Source organism: Eleutherodactylus coqui, chromosome 12 (assembly GCF_035609145.1).
Source record: "Eleutherodactylus coqui strain aEleCoq1 chromosome 12, aEleCoq1.hap1, whole genome shotgun sequence".
Lineage (NCBI taxonomy): Eukaryota > Metazoa > Chordata > Amphibia > Anura > Eleutherodactylidae > Eleutherodactylus > Eleutherodactylus coqui.
This window is the reverse complement of record NC_089848.1, coordinates 115525970-115543525: the sequence shown is the minus strand read 5'-3', so window position 1 is coordinate 115543525 and position 17556 is coordinate 115525970. Positions and strand designations below refer to the sequence as shown.

General features: G+C 47.1%; 1 protein-coding gene and 1 long non-coding RNA gene across 2 annotated transcripts in view; both read right to left on the bottom strand.

The window, feature by feature from the left end:
• LOC136586650 (uncharacterized) overlaps positions 1 to 17556 on the bottom strand; it is a 274484-nt gene that overhangs the window by 43458 nt on the left and 213470 nt on the right. The window lies entirely within an intron of this gene.
• The window catches only part of LOC136587105 (uncharacterized), a 59265-nt gene continuing 45162 nt past the window's right edge, over positions 3454 to 17556 (bottom strand). Inside the window, exon 5 of the mRNA XM_066585576.1 lies at positions 3454 to 9572. Coding sequence (XP_066441673.1) covers positions 6607 to 9572 — 2966 coding nt within the window. The 3' untranslated portion in view covers positions 3454 to 6606. The remainder of the gene's footprint in view (positions 9573 to 17556) is intronic.

Sequence of the window (17556 nt, the reverse complement as noted above, 5' to 3'; positions counted from 1 at the left end):
GAGGACGGTCGTGCGATCGGCTACGTACTCCCTCACCATCCTTTTACAGTGCTCCCGCCAACTCAGCCTTGACTGGGGAGTGGTGACACAGTCGTGCTGGGGAGCCATAAAGCTGGCAAAGGCCTTGGAGAATGTTCCCCTGCCTGCGCTGTACATGCTGCCTGATCTCTGCGCCTCCCCTGCTACCTGGCCCTCGGAACTGCACCTTCTGCCACTAGCGCTGTCGGATGGGAATGTTACCATCAGTTTGTCCGCCAGGGTCCTGTGGTATAGCATCACTCTCGAACCCCTTTCCTCTTCGGGTATAAGAGTGAAAAGGTTCTCCTTATACCGTGGGTCGAGCAGTGTGTAAACCCAGTAATCTGTAGTGGCCAGAATGCGTGCAACGCGAGGGTCACGAGAAAGGCATCCTAACATGAAGTCAGCCATGTGTGCCAGGGGACCTATACGCAACACATGGCTGTCCTCACTAGGAAGATCACTTTCAGGATCCTCCTCCTCCGCCCATACACGCTGAAAGGGTGACAGGCAAGCAGCATGGGTACCCTCAGCAGAGGGCCAAGCTGTCTCTTCCTCTCCTCCTCATGCTCCTCCCCCTCCTCCTCAACGCGCTGAGATATAGACATGAGGGTGCTCTGACTATCAAGCAACATACGGTCTTCCCCGCCTCCGTTTCCAAGCGCAAAGCGTCTGCCTTTATGCTTTGCAGGGAACTTCTCAAGAGGCATAGCAGAGGAATGGTGACGCTAATGATTGCAGCATCCCCGCTCACCATCTGGGTAGACTCCTCAAAGTTTCCAAGGACCTAGCAGATGGCTGCCAACCAGGCCCACTCTTCTGTAAAGAATTGAGGAGGCTGACTCCCACTACGCCGCCCATGTTGGAGTTGGTATTCCACTATAGCTCTACGCTGCTCATAGAGTCTGGCCAACATGTGGAGCGTAGAGTTCCACCGTGTGGGCACGTCGCACAGCAGTCGGTGCACTGGCAGATTAAACCGATGTTGCAGGGTCCGCAGGGTGGCAGCGTCCGTCTTGGACTTGCGGAAATGTGCGCTGACCCGGCGCACCTTTCCGAGCAGGTATGACAAGTGTGGGTAGCTTTTCAGAAAGCGCTGAACCACTAAATTAAAGACATGGGCCAGGCATGGCACGTGCGTGAGGCTGCCGAGCTGCAGAGCCGCCACCAGGTTACGGCCGTTGTCACACACGACCATGCCCGGTTGGAGGCTCAGCAGCGAAAGCCAGCGGTCGGTCTGCTCTGTCAGACCCTGCAGCAGTTCGTGGGCCGTGTGCCTCTTCTCTCCTAAGCTGAGTAGTTCCAGCACGGCCTGCTGATGCTTGCCCACCGCTGTGCTGCCACGCCGTGCGACACCGACTGCTGGCGACGTGCTGCTGACACATCTTGATTGCGAGACAGAGGTTGCGTTGGAGGAGGAGGGTGGTTTAGTGGAGGAAGCATACACCGCCGCAGATACCAGCACCGAGCTGGGGCCCGCAATTCTGGGGGTGGGTAGGACGTGAGCGGTCCCAAGCTCTGACTCTGTTCCAGCCTCCACTAAATTCACCCAATGTGCCGTCAGGGAGATATAGTGGCCCTGCTCGCCTGTGCTTGTCCACGTGTCCGTTGTTAAGTGGACCTTGGCAGTAACCGCATTGGTGAGGGCGCGTACAATGTAGCTGGAGACGTGGTCGTGCAGGGCTGGGACGGCACATCGGGAAAAGTAGTGGCGACTGGGAACCGAGTAGCGCGGGGCCGCCGCCGCCATCATGCTTTTGAAAGCCTCCGTTTCCACAAGCCTATACGGCAGCATCTCCAGGCTGATCAATTTGGCTATGTGCACGTTTAACGCTTGAGCGTGCGGGTGCGTGGCGGCGTACTTGCGCTCAAACAGTTGCGCTAGCGACGTCTGGATGCTGCGCTGAGAGACATTGCTGGATGGGGCCGAGGACAGCGGAGGTGAGGGTGCGGGTGCAGGCCGGTAGGCACTCGTGCCTGTGTCCTCAGAGGGGGGTTGGATCTCAGTGGCAGGTTGGGGCACAGGGGAAGAGGCAGTGATGCAAACCGGAGGCGGTGAACGGCCTTCGTCCCACCTTGTGGGGTGCTTGGCCATCATATGTCTGCGCATGCTGGTGGCTCCCCAGCTGATCTTGGCGCGACAAAGGTTGCACACCACTGTTCGTCGGTCATCAGGCGTCTCTGTGAAAAACTGCCACACTTTGGCCTCTGCAGGGTGGCATGGCGCGAGGGGGCGCTTTGGGAAACAGTTGGTGGATTATTCGGTCTGGCCCTGCCTCTACCCCTGGCCACCGCACTGGCGCGGCCTGTGCCCACACCCTGACTTGGACCTCCACATCCTCGCCCGCGTCCTCTAGGCCTACCCCTACCCCTCAGCATGCTGTATTACCAGTAGTGCAGAAACAGAACGCTGTAATTAAATGTGCAGCTTATTGGCCTGTGGTTGGAGGCTGACTTTGCTTACGGAACGCACAGCAGAGGCAGGAAAGAATTTTGCGCAAGCCTGCTATAACACTTAGCTGGCTGCGTATGAATTAAGACAACTACCCCCAGCAGAGGCCCAGTACACTGAGGACGGTCACAGGCAGCCCAAATAGATTTTTTTTCCCAAATGTTTTTGAAAAAGGCCCACTGCCTATATACACTAAATATGTCTTCTGTCCCTGCCTCACCACTACTAGCCCTGGACAATGTAAAATTACTGCAGGACGCAATGCTCTGCACGGCCGATATACAAAAAAAAAAAAAGTGCAACACTGCAAAAAGCAGCCTCCACACTACTGCACACGGTTAGATGTGGCCCTAAGAAGGACCGTTGGGGTTCTTGAAGCCTAAAATAACTCCTAACACTCTCCCTATAGCAGCTCCGGCACCAACAGCACTTTCCCTGATCTCTGTCAGAATGCATCTGTGGGGAGCCGCGGGAGGGGCCGATTTATATATTCGGGTGACACCTGATCTCGCCAGCCACTCACTGCAGGGGGGTGGTATAGGGCTTGAAAGTCGCAGGGGGAAGTTGTAATGCCTTCCCTGTCTTTCTATTGGCCAGAAAAGCGCGCTAACGTCTCAGAGATGAAAGTGAAAGTAACCCGAACATCGCGTGGTACTCGTCTCGAGTAACGAGCATCTCGAACACGCTAATACTTGAACGAGTATCAAGCTCGGACGAGTACGTTTGCTCATCTCTATTATTGAGCAGTGCCCCCAACTTGGGACCCCCACTATGTCCCAGAATGGAGAGCTGCTCAGTAACAGCAGCTCTTGTCTTGTTGGACCTTCTGCAAATATCAGCATTTTCCCCTAGCAAAATCAGCTGTTTGCCAGGGGTGCGTGCCCCTAACCCTATATACTCAAAGGGGTTACGCATCTTAGCACAACTCCTTTAAGCAGCATTATCCACGGTACATTTCTCACACAAAGAAAAAGGAGCCAGAGTCCGACTTTAAAATATTTATTGAGTACAAAGTTATGTGAAAAATCGAAAACAGAAGGCTGCGTACCCCGGGACCATATGTTGAGGTAGAAGTGACAGGTCTGGTACATAACACTACACTGGGTAATAAAACACTGGTAAAAAATATTTACAAGTTCACAGCAACCAGAACATGAAGTCACTGTGTGCAGTAACGAGGGCCACACAGCACCATGTGTGATAATGATAGAAAGGCAAGTCAGGACACCAATGACTCACATCGACTGGGGTCAGGTATCTATAGAAAACAGATTGCGGTATAGGTCATATGTGCATTGAGTTCGGGATCTGTTAGTAGGTCACCCAATGCCACTATTGGGTTGTGTGTTGCTGCCACTGAACACCATGATGGGTGCTGCCCGGGCTTCCATTCAGTAGCAGAAATACTCTTGTTGAGTTGACTATAACTAGCAGACCTGCTGTGAAATGACCAACTCCTAAACTCTGTAGAGGTTGACGGTGTTGGCTCTTAAGTCTTAAATAAAATGGACTGGGGGCCAAATCTGAAAACAAAAAGATATTGCAAAATAATAATACATAGAGAATGCAAGAAATTAGTACATGAGATGACGTTGGGTAACAGCTTACCACTTTCAAAATGTTTCTATTTACAGCAATGTCGTTACATTTAAAATAAGGTTTCAGTATGGTTGTATTTGGATTTTATGGAGCTTTCGCCAAAAGAAGCTATTTAGTGTAGTGGGTAACCGCTGTCCCACATTTGTGTATTAATACTGCATCTTGTCCAGGGGCCTCGTCTGCAGTAATCCGATTTATTTCAATGCGTTGGAGGACTCCTATAGTAATGTGCATGCATGACCTGTAGATTCTGGTGGTTTTCTCCATTGGAGACATTGAATCACCATGGCAGCTACTGGAGATATGAATTCTAGAAATACCCATCTAAATATTCCATTGCTTTCAATTCCCAAGTATAGTTTGTATGGCTAAATGTATCTTTGTGCAAGAAGGGACAGTCACAGCACAAATCCGCTGGCCCTGACAAGTTTCAGAGGATGCATGGCCACTCCGTTCCGACAGATGTTTAGTTTATGCCAGAAATATACGCCTGGTCGGGATCGGGCGTACATTTCTGTGAAGGCGCACAGCGGCTCTGGGATACGTTGAATGCAAAAAGAGGCGTGCGCCTCTTCATGTAGTCAATGTGCCAGAAGAAATCATACAAATCTCGGTGTCAGAAATACCGGGTTCAGTAAATTTCCCCCAATGTCCTCTTACCCTTATAGTCACTAGCAAGAGGGCCCTGTACAATACATTGTGGTCTAGATTGCCACCTGTGGTATACCGATAGCCTGCATGTTCATAGTCTCATGACTTCTCGAATGTAGCTGCTTTTGCCTAATGGAAAACGTGTTCTATTTCTTGTTAGCTCAAATAAGTATCCGATAGTATTTCTGTAAATACGCACAATCCTTAGCTAGGGTACTAGGCAACTAGTGTCTCTCTACTTACTGCAAATCAAGGAGCAAAAGCATAGAGAATGTCACACTAAATGTTGAATATCACTAGTAATTTAAGTCCACGAGTCAATTCATGCTATGCATTCAGCAGTTTTACAGTTCTATATCCAAGAAAGTTGGGTAGCAACTAATCTGGCCTTCATTGCAGCTCCGACTTGTTTTACCAGACTCTTGACCTATTAGACCAAATACAATTTTTAAAAACTCAAGGGTAGGAGGAGCCGATCTTCAGGACAAAAATGATACTACAGAGGTATAGATATATGTACCAACGCAATGCCAAGGTAATGATCTGCATTGAATTGGACACTGACTTGTAGCTTAAAGGGGTTGTCAGACTTAAAAAATGTTTTAAACAGCTGACCACGCAATAAAATAACATAGAAGCCATTGTTTCCCATCTCCTTCCCTCAGAAAGGTCCCACCACAATACCGGTCTGCACTGACAGCTGCAGTCAATCAGAGGCTGCCACATCACCGCCTGTGCTCCTGGCATCAGCACTCACATTCTGGGTGCCATGATGCCAGGAGTCCGGGATGGTGACACTGCAGCTTTTAATTGGTGGTCACCTGACTTTCGCTGTCAGTACAGACAGAGGTTGACGCGAGACCTACTGCACCATTTCCAGGGAGGAAGAAGAGAGGTGAATAGAACTTGTTTTATTGCAGCAGTTTGACTAAGTTTTGTTGGTTTTTTTTTTTTTACGAACTCTTCAACAGCAAGGAGAACAAAGCCAACAACTCAAAGTGTGAGGAAACAGATGACAGAATAGTTTAGTCTTTGGCAGCTATATCAATGTTCATCTGATGTAAAATTCAGACAGATATGCGTTTACTGCCTAGGCTGTTCAGGTCTTGGCAAACTTACATTTACAGCACCGAAAAAAAAAGCAGGGACTATACCGCGGGATCATTGCTGGTACCGATGGCCAAAGTGAGCAGATGTCCATATCTAAAGACCTGATGGATTCTGTGTACTGGATTTGCAAGTTGTATTCAGAAGACCCTACCCAAAACTGCTCAATACAAAAACTGCTGCATAGTGTGAATATAGCCTAACACTACTTTCCCCATGTTATTAAGAGCATATCATGTAGGAACTGATGTAAAAGTGCCCCTAACGAGCTACATATTGAAGCATAGTCCATTATGTTACATGGTTCATTAGCATCCCTTACTTTCCATCACCACCTTCCAGGTCCACGAGCAGCCCCTCACTTGCAACTCAAAAACTACCGGGCGTCCTACTAATTCAGAAAACGTGTCGAAGTTCAGGAAACTGTTTAGTGGAAATAGTTAAAGCAATTTGCTTTAAATTCAGTGTATTTGTGAAATCTATTCTGCATTATTTACATGTGTAACATTTCTAAAACTACGATTAACTTTTTCCCTTTCTGGTTAAGCAGCCAGTGGCGAAATGACAGGTCACCTACAACGAATAGGCCAAGGTTCTAGATAAGCTGCAGACTTCTGTCTGGGAGCTTGAAATCTGAGACAACACATTGAAAATCTAAATTTTCTAATAGATCTTATAACTTTTACACATATAGAAAGTTGACAAACCCCCTCCCCAAAAAAAAAGAGAAACTTGCAACTAAAATGACTGCTGCAAAAAAGAGGATATGTATGCTGCATCTACACCGTAACAACATACACAGTGCTTCCATCGTCACCTTGTGTAGTGTACAAAATGGTCGGAGCATCGTCATCTCTTGTTCCTGGAAGAGCTTCATTACCACTAGAGTTTTTGGCAGTCGATTTGCCAACATGGCCGCCAGCTGGGACATCTATTGGCCTATGAACCGCTTGATGAGTAGTCAAGTTCTCAAGGGAATTAAACTTCTCATCACACTCACTGCATTTAAACAGTCTTTCCAATACAATTGTTTGCTGCTGCTCATTGTTGGGTTGGTTAGTAACTCCACTTGTCTCTCCAATCTGCCTTATAATAATGCCAGTATTTTGCTGACTGGCACCACCCACAACAGTAGAAGCTGAAGTCTGGGCCACCTGCAAAGTCCTATTTGTATTGACAGAAGCAATATTCGCAATGGGTGTCGCTACAGACCCTGAATTGCCAATGCCCAAACCACCATTTAAGGTGAGTATTGTGGGATTGTTAATACTCAATGTTCCTTTATTATTGGCATTGCCTGTAAGTGCAACAGGGGAATTATTGCCAATGTATAGTCCATTTACATTGGCGATGTTGCTAAATGCCAGTTTTCCACCCAAGGTTACAGGAGCAACGTTTCCAGCGACCACATTGCCATTAACAGTGACCACTGTTGCGTTGCCAATACCAGAGGAGACGTTATTCTTGGCAGGAACAGCGGATCCAGTTAGAATTAGACCAGAATTGGCATCTACAAAAAATGTTTGTCCCACAGGCGGATTTCCTGCAGCCGATACGGGCACGGCCTTGAGGGTTCCAGCATTAAGGTTGGTGTTCTTTATGTTGAGAGGACTGTTGATATTCCCAGATTGGTTTACATTAATGGCTACAGGATTTCCATGCCTAGGAGGCACAGACACGGGCAGCGCATTTGTTTGACCAATTACTGGGGTCATCGCTACAGAGCTAAATTTAGGATTGACAGTCCTGGAAGTGGCAACAGTGTTTGTTGGCATAAGTCTTTTGTTATTACCAATTGGCACTCTGTTCTGTTTTATGCCCGAAATCTGGTTTTCGGCAATATTCACGGGTGTTGCAAGCATAATTCCTGAACCACCAACTGAGACGGGGAATGTAAGCATGATACTTTGGTTGCCGTTTACAGGGACAGACAAGGGCTGGTTGCCGAGATTGGTACCTCCTGTGACAATGATCGGTGAGGGCTGCTGCACCTGAACTTTATTGACCAAAACGGCAGCTCCTGGTTGGCCACTTTGAGGCTGGACAATTTTGTTACTTGAGGAAGGAGGAGCGGCAGGAGGAGGTTCCCTGTTACTTTTGGGGTTGGTTACTGGAGGGGTCATAGGTTTAGAAGAAGTTTTAACTTCAATATTTGAACTACCAGCAGAAGGGCGTGATGGTACCACTCCTTCGCCATCTTTGTCATCAATAATTATGATTGAATTGAAGGAGTCTTTCTTTATTTCTCTTGGAGCTCTGGAAGTTGGAGTCATAAAAATGCCAGAACTGCGGATGTTACTAATGGTAATTGGCGGTGTCTGACGCTTGCTTTCTTTAGTTTCGGGTACGCCGGCACTTCGGACGTTAATAATGGTAATTGGGGGTGTCTGGCGTTTATTCTCTCTCATTTCAGGTGTGCAAGTACTCCGGACGTTACTGATTGTAATTGGTGGTGTCTGGCGCTTGCTTTCTTTCATTTCAGGTAAGCCAGCACTTCGAACATTACTGATGGTAATTGGTGGGGTTTGGCGTTTATTTTCTTTCATTTCAGGTGTACCAGCACCCCGGACGTTACTGATCGTAATTGGTGGTGTTTGGCGCTTATTTTCTTTCATTTCAGGTGGAGGAGTTTTCTTAGAATCCAGGATTCCAAGAACTACAACTGGAGCTGAAGGGGGACCCAATTTGGTATTTGGAACTACAACATAACCAGGACCTTGCATATTCCCAGTAGTTCTTGGAGTGAGGGTGCGGTTTTCTTCATCGCAGTCAACAATGATTACTGATGGACTGGCTCTTTTCACAGGAACCCCACTTTCAGAAGCTGTCTGTGACGCAGGCCTTTTGGTGGTGTGACTTTCATTTACTATAACCTTCTCCACAACTTGACTAAGAAAGCTAGAGGATGAAGGAAGAGTGTTTTTGGAAGCAGTGTCTCCTCCATCCGATGGCAAGGAATTCTTACTTCCTGCAGCTTCACCAGTCTTCAGTTGCCCGCTGTTGCCAAATGCTGATGGCGCTGGATTCATTCTGGTAATTTTGCTACCACTAATGGAGAAATGTTGTTGGTGTTTTCCATTACCATACGGAGGGAGTGCATTTCGGTCTCTGCTATTATCACTACTGGTAACTGTTTGAGGTAAAGGTCTGTTCCTCTGGTCACCAACAGTACCCGAACTGTTATTGGCAGCAAACACTGGCATTGTTTCAATGGCTGCCAATGGAGACATAGACTGGGACTTCCTGTGATTTCCACCACTGTTTGCAGGAACAGTTCCATACTTGACACCCTGGTTAGACCCATGAGGCGAAGAGGCTGAAATGTTGCTTCCATGGAAGCCATTGCCAGCAGTGTGTTCTGGCTTGTTGGGAAAAACGTTTGGAGACTTGGCATCTCCAGGTCTGCGATATCCTTGGTATGGTGAGGATATCTGAATCATCCCAGAATTCCCTTGAACATTTACTGGAGGGGTTCCATGTCTGACAGGAGGGCGTATATTTGAAAAAGACACAGTATTTGCTACACCACTAAAGTACGGGTTTGGAGGAGAAGTATATCGATGTCCCTGGGCTCCGTCAACTAGTCCAGGAATGGGATGGTGCAACCTCCTTTGTTCCCAGTGCATGTTCATACCACATTGATTATTGCAAAATGTTCCACATGCGTGACAAGGGGGCAAAGGATTTCTTCGATCATGGAACACTGCATCACGCAGATGGGGGTTTCGATTTCTGTTGTCCATATCTGAAATGATAAAAAAAAAAATTGTAATGTTATACCAACTCATGTTTATCTGTAATTTGGTTCTGCTTTATTGTAGTAACTCCGGAGCGGATCAATCTTTGCATACCAGTTTTTCAGCATACAAGAGTTGCAATTTTGATGCATGCAGATTTACGTCAAGTCCCGCTACTTTTTCAAAAAGTTGACAGGGTTTTGTGTTAAGGGCGTGGTCTCCAGACTGGTGTATATTAGTAGAAACCTATGCCAATTCAGGGCTGGCATAGGTTTCAGTCTGATGTACAGGGGTGCCACCAGATGCGACAAGTGTATTAAGAGGCATGCACTCGTTTGCGGAATTCTGCTGTAGTTTTACAAGTGAAATCCATGTGAAAGATTCTGCCGTGCGAACATAACCCAACTCCCGCCCAAACGTAGGTTTATGCACGTCTCAGGTCTGCCTTATTTACTTTGTAGCAAAATTTCTGAGAATATGCTCGTTGCTGCATAGATTTAGTGATTTATGCTCGTTTGCCACTTACTACAGTAAACAGTTTTGCAAATAAGCAAATTTGTAAATAGAAGCAAAAGATTGACAGCGATATGCATCAAGTACAATTAGGCTGGGTTCACACAGGGCGGATTTGCCGCGGTTTTTCCACAGAAGAACCGCTTCTGCGGCAAAACCGCTTCAAAGGTTAATTTGGGCTTGCGGATTTTTCTGTGGGTTTTCGTGCGGAAAAATCCGCAAGCGGTTTTTTTCCGCAGCGCTTTTTTACTTTTTGCCGCGGATTTGGCTGCGTCCATAGAGTTCTATGGACAAAAAAGCGCTGCGGAAAAGCCCGAAGAATAAACATGCTGCATCTTTTAAAACCGCGACGCAGTTGCATTTCCGCACTGCGGCTGTGCGGAAAAAATCCACACTGTGAGATCAGCTTTTGCCCAAACACATTTGTGCTGCATTGCACTGCAAACGCAGCGGTTTTGCAGCAGTGTGGCTATGCAAAGGCAATCCACCCTGTGTGAACCCAGCCTAATGTTCAAATATTACATATAATGCATTTAACCATTTCAATGGCAGACAGAATGTTATTGCAAGGGGTTTTCTCAAGTTCATGTGCAGATGCCCATTTGGCGCAAATGATTGACTAGGTAGTCATGTGAGCAATGAAAGGTACAATTAAAGAATCTGCAGTGGCTTCTGAAATCAGACCAGTAATGCTGCACTGGGAAATCCACTTTATTTTACAGTTATCTGCCCCCTATAATCAATTTATATCATCTTACCGTATCTTCTCCTCGCTGATCTTCTCCAGTCCCCCGGGTCATCTCACCTCTCGCCAGCCAGCCAGATCCTCTTCTTGTTATGATGCGTCCATTCTCTGCATTCTTCTTCCAGCAGGTAAATGTAGGTTACGTCACTAGTGACGTAATGTTAACTGCCTAGGAAGGAATTCCGGCCTATTGCCGAAACCGCGCATGCACGTTGTCTCGCTGCAAGAGTTCATATACTATTGCAGTGAGAAAGCTCGCATGCGCAGTCTCCGCAATAGCGTGGCACTTCCTGCTAGGCCATGAATGCTACATCACTAGTGACGTAGCATGCATTGCCCTGCAGAAGGGAGACTGCAGAGAATGGACGCTTCGTCAATGGAAGAATCAGCTGGCTCGCAGTGAGGTGACCCGGGGGAACTGCAAGATACAGGAGAAGATCAGCGAGGAGAAGATGCGGTAAGCAGACCGACGGGGAGGAATGGGAAAGTATAGAATTTTTGTTTTCTAATGACAAAACCCCTTTAATGTCTGTGCAGAGAATCACAAATAAAAAGAAAAAAAAGCTTTCTATGGGTTTTTGTGTATGTTGGAACGTTCCAGAATACATTAGTTTATAGACTCTGATCCATAACCCTAACTCGGGGGCAGGACCACCAGATATGGAGCATGTTACCGGGGAAAGAGCATTAACAAAAACAATTAGAAGGGGGTCCTAATACCGAAGGGTTTATTAGGGTGGGAATGAAATACCAGCGGAACAGGACTTTGATAGAGGTCTCCAGCGTTAGTGTGTTTTGGGCACTTTTATTAGTTGACTCCCAGATCTGAAATCAATCCTCATCGGTACGGGTGTTTCCTGTATCCGTTTGCCAGTAAAAGATGTATGACAATTGTGTGTGGCAGGAGGAGTGGACCAGGAGAATATTTGAGAGATCAGGCCTTTATCGTGTGGGTATTAACCCCTTCCCGCTCCAGGGCGTAGGTTTATATCCAGGCAGCGGGGTACTTCCCGCAACAGGGAGTAAACTTATGTCCTGGGCATAGCGCAAGATCATAAGTGATCTCGCGCTATCCGGCAGCGGGAGCCGACTGTCAGTCATAGCCAGCCTCACGCTGTAACAGCGGTAGTGCATCGGAGATGCGCCCCCCGCTGTTAACCCTTTCACAATCTATGTAGATTGCGGCATGGGAAGGGTTCACAGAGGGAGCATGCTCCCTCTGTGAAGTTGACGGGCTCTCACGATATAACCGCCGAGAGCCCAACTGGTTGCCATGGCAATAGGACGCCAGATACCGGCGTCCTGTATTACCAGTGCCTGTGATCGCTGTATAAGCCATAAGGCATTGGAAGACAGTAGTCCTACAATGCCTTATCACAGCGATCATCAGTGCTGTGCCTTAAAGGGGTTGTCCCGCGGCAGCAAGTGGGTCTATACACTTCTGTATGGCCATATTAATGCACTTTGTAATGTACATTGTGCATTAAATATGAGCCATACAGAAGTTATAAAAAGTTTTTCACTTACCTGCTCCGCTGCTGGCGTCCTCGTCTCCATGGTTGCCGTCTAATTTTCGCCGCCTAAAATGGCCTAATGGCCAAATTAGACACGCTTGCGCAGTCCAGGTCTTCTCCTGTTCTCTATGGGGCTCCGTGTAGCTCCGCCCCGTCACGTGCTGATTCTAGCCAATCAGGAGGCTGGAATCGGCAATGGACCGCACAGAAGAGCTGCGGTCCACGGAGGTAGAGGATCCCGGCGGCCATCTTCAACCGGTAAGTATAGAAGTCACCGGAGCGCGGGGATTCAGTGTAAAACAAAAAAATTATTAAAAAGTGCAAAAAAGAAAAATGTAAAAAAAAAAAAAAGCTAAAAAAATCCTTTTGTGCTTTTTCTCATATTAGCATGAAAAAGGTAAAAAAAAAAAATATTAAAATCCCACGTATTTGATATCGACATGTCCAATAAGTTGCACGTGCTTTTGATTCTGCACGGAAAAGATCGTAAAAAACGCTAAAAAACTGAGGCAAAATGCTAATTTTTAGCGTTTTGCCTTCCTAAAAGTGCAATAAAAGTGATCAAAAGAGCCGTATGTACCCCAAAATGGTACTAAAAAAACTACAGCTTGTCTCGCAAAAAACTAAGCCCTCACAAAGCTCCGAACATAGGAAAATAAAGAAGTTACATGACTTTGAATGCAGCGATTAAAGGAGATGTCTCGAGGAAGCAGTTAATTTTTTTTTTTGCCCAGTCCCCCCCATTAAACATACATTACAAAGCCCCCCTGTAAATGACATTTCTAGCTGGTTCGTACTTACCGTTCCAGCAACTTATAAAAGTTTCCTCAAGATGGCCGCCGGCTCTTTCCCCGTCGCTCGCTGCAGCCCGACGTGCGTGCTCCCGAGACGCTACCAGCTGTGTCTCCATGGCAACCGGACGCCCCGCAGCCGCCGACCAGACGCCCCGCAGCCGCCGACCAGACAGCAGGTAACCGGCGCTAGCCCCCGGCTCCCCAGCGCTAGACCCTCAGCCCAGGTGAAGGCCCCGGAGCCCAGCGCTAGGTTCCGGAGCCCAGCGCTAGTTCCCCCCCGGCCTAGCGGCAGCCCCCCCCGGCCTAGCGACAGCCCCCCCGGCGCAGCCCGGCGCAGCGGCAGCCCCCCCCGGCCTAGCGGCAGCCCCCCCCCGGCGCAGCGACAGCCCCCCCGGCGCAGCGACAGCCCCCCCGGCGCAGCCCGGCGCAGCGGCAGCCCCCCCCCGACCCATCACTTACCTGGGAGGCTTCTCGGGGCTGCTGGGCTGGGCTTCTCCGCTGGGCAGCTCCAGTTTCTGCACCTTCCTCTAACAGAGGATGGTGCAGAATGGCCGCTTCAGCGCGCTCCCGAGCAGTGACAGCTCGTCTGCGCATGCGCAGAAGAGCTGTAGCGGGGAGCACACTGAAGCGGCTCGTGCTGAATGGAGAAGACCGGACTGCGCAAGCGCGTCTAAAAAAGCAAGCTGCCGGCGAATTTAGACGGAACCATGGAGACGAGGACGCTAGCAACGGAGCAGGTAAGTGGAATAACTTCTGTATGGCTCATATTTAATGCACAATGTACATTACAAAGTGCATTAATATGGCCATACGGAAGTGTATAACCCCACTTGGTTTCGCGAGACCACCCCTTTAAGAAAAAAAAAAATTCCCATAAAATGGATTTTATTGCAGAAAACTGGAAAAGCTTTAAAAAAAAAAAAAAAAAAAGAAGAATTTTGGTATCCTTGCAATCGTAGCGGCCCACAGAAAAAATGGATTGTGTCATTTATGCTGCATGATTAACGCTGTTAAAAAAAAAATTAAAAAAAATTGATGGCCGAATTGATGCGTTCTCTTCCTGTTATATATATAAAAAAACAAAACAAAAGTTTTACAATATAATCTATGTACCCAGAAATGGCACCATCAAAAACTACCGTTCGCCACGCAAAACACAAGCTGTTATACGGCCGCGACAAAAGAAAAGTAAAAAAGTTATGGCTTTTGGAAAATGGAGGTTAATGTCATTTTGTAGTTTGGGGAGAGTCATTGCCAGGAGGAAGTAGAGGATTTTGTAGAAAGGGCAGGAGAGGTAAATGTGGGGAGATCAGGCCACCTGTGTATTTAATGGAGTCCCAGATAAGAGAATGTCTCATGTTTGTGTTAGTAATAGGGGTCTGTATCTGTGGGGTCCACAGGAGTGAGTCAATAGTGAGAGGATAGATTTCTGGGGCCGCTAGAGTAAGCAGAAAAGGGGCGTTAGTTTTTGAGTGGAGGAGAGCCAGTTGAGCCATCTGTGCTGCCTGGTAATATTTTAGGAAGTTTGGAATGCCTAGACCTCCTTTGACTCTGTGCCTCTTGGGGTAGAGCATGAAACGTTAGGAATGGAGTTTCTCCAAAGCGAAGGGACATTTGTTGAAATGTTTATAGTGTGCGCCCAGGGACTTGGACTGGAAGCGCTCTAAAGAGGTTTGGGAAGGAATGCCAATTTTAGGGAGTTCACTCTTCTTAGCCACTAAATTTAATAGACAGTCCAATTCTCTAGTAGTCGTCTAGGTTTACAGGGTAGAGGAAAGCAGTTTTGAGCATATAGTTATATATAAGAATTAGCTAGACATACACCTAAAGCCCCATTTACACACAATTATCGTTTGAACGAACAAATGAACGAATTAACTGCCTTTTTAACATAGAAACGCTGAGCATTGAAATGTACAGATAATTATGTGAAATCCTCCCCATTTCCCTCATTAGCTACAGTAAACATGGTGTATGTTTGCTCAGGTGGACAGGTGTTTATGTGAGGAATCTCTGGCTGGTAGCATTTTAATACATGTGAAGATAAGCCATTGTGTTGGGCCACATGAGTAAACAATTAGTCATTGTGTTTATGTAAGGCAAACAATCACCCCTCCCCTCAAGCCCTTTAGTCTTTCAGAGACTGAAAGATTACCATTTAAATAAAGTGAAATGCAAAAAGAACTAACAAACATTTTTATGCAGGCTGAAACTCAGCGATTAATGAATGACTAGTGTACAATGAATGAATGGTGTACAATGAATGACTAGTGTACAATGAATGAATGGTGTACAATGAATGAATGGTGTACAATGAATGAATGGTGTACAATGAATGAATGGTGTACAATGAATGACTAGTGTACAATGAATGAATGGTGTACAATGAATGAATAGTGTACAATGGCTTTGCATTTACACATAATGTTTATTATGCAAATTAATTTGCTTGAACAAATTTTGAGTGATAATCGTTGCATGTAAATGGGCCTTAAGTAATCTAGTGAACGGGATCACCAATGGAAAGGAAAATTAAATTGCAATGAGGAGACCAGGTGTGGTGTAATGCAAGGTTAAAGGAGATGTCTCACGCCGAAACCGTTTTTTAATTTTTTTTTAATAGCCCCCCCCCGTTCGGCGCGAGACAAACCCGATGCAGGGATCAAAAAAAAAAAACCGCATAGTACTTACCCGAATCCCCGCGGTCCGGCGTCTTCATACTTACCTTGTGAAGATGGCCGCCGGCATCTTCACCCTCGGTGGACCGCAGGGCTTCTGTTCGGTCCATTGCCGATTCCAGCCTCCTGATTGGCTGGAATCGGCACATGACGGGGCGGAGCTACACGGAAGCGCTCTCCTGCACGAGCGGCCCCATTGAGGAAAGAAGACCCGGACTGCGCAAGCGCGTCTACAATCGCCAGAAGAGGCGATTTTAGACGGAACCATGGAGACCAGGACGCTAGCAACGGAGCAGGTAAGTGAAATAACTTCTGTATGGCTCATAATTAATGCACAATGTACATTACAAAGTGCATTAATATGGCCATACGGAAGTGTATAGACCCACTTGCTTTCATGAGACATCTCCTTTAAAGGCTCTTGATTTTGCATTGTTAAACCTGAAAGAATGATCCAAACCTGGACAGTTCTACCATTAGGTTGGGAATAGAAGTATTTGTGAAAGGACACCAACAGTAGAATATAATCTGCGAACATACAAATTTTTATGGTGGACCAATGCAATCTCAACCCCCTTGATGTCTGGGTTATTATGGATTTTAATGGCTAAGGTTTCCATGGCTAAAATAAAAAGAAGAGGGGATAAAGGGCATCCCTGCCGCGAGTCATGGAGAACAGGAATAGAGGCCAGCTCACAGTATCAGAAGCCTTATATATGTCCTGGAAAAGCATCACGGCAGGAATGCCCCTTGAGAGACACGTGTGCACGACATGGGCGATTTGGTGAATATTGTCTGGAGCCCGACGACCTGGAACAAACCCCACCTGATCCCTTCCAATCATCAATGGGAGAGCAGTATTTAAAATGGGATATCAAGATCCTAGTGAGAAGTTTCATGTCCATATTAATGAGAAAAATAGGGTGATGGTTTTGTTTGTCTAATGGATCTTTCTCCGGTTTAGGAATCATAGACATAGCTGCCAGCAGGAAGGCTTGTCCCACTGGGTGTCAGTCTCGCATGGCATTAAAGTAGTTAGCAAGATGAACACTCAGGATTGGAGAAAGGTTTTTGTAATATGCTACTTGAAAAGCAGTCAGGGGCCTTACCTCATCTGGGACGATTTTCGAGAATACTTGTTCTAGAAAAGTTTTGCTTAGTGTTGGAAACGATAGGTCTTGAAAATATGAAGTTAATTGTTCAGAAGAGGGAGGGTGGGACAGAGTAAAGGTTTAAGTAGAAAGTGCTTAAAGGAGATGTCCCGCGCCGAAACGGGTTTTTTTTTTTTTTTAACCCCCCCCCCCGTTCGGCGCGAGACAACCCCGATGCAGGGGTTAAAAAAACCACCCGCACAGCGCTTACCTGAATCCCGGCGGTCCGGCGTCTTCATACTCACCTGCTGAAGATGGCCGCCGGGATCTTCTACCTTCGTGGACCGCAGCTCTTCTGTGCGGTCCACTGCCGATTCCAGCCTCCTGATTGGCTGGAATCGGCACGTGACGGGGCGGAGCTACACGGAGCCGCTCTCTGGCACGAGCGGCTCCATAGAAGACTGCTGAAGACCCGGACTGCGCAAGCGCGGCTAATTTGGCCATCGGAGGCCAAAAATTAGTCGGCTCCATGGAGACGAGGACGCTAGCAACGGAGCAGGTAAGTATAAAACTTTTTATAACTTCTGTATGGCTCATAATTAATGTACATTACAAAGTGCATTATTATGGCCATGCAGAAGTGTATAGACCCACTTG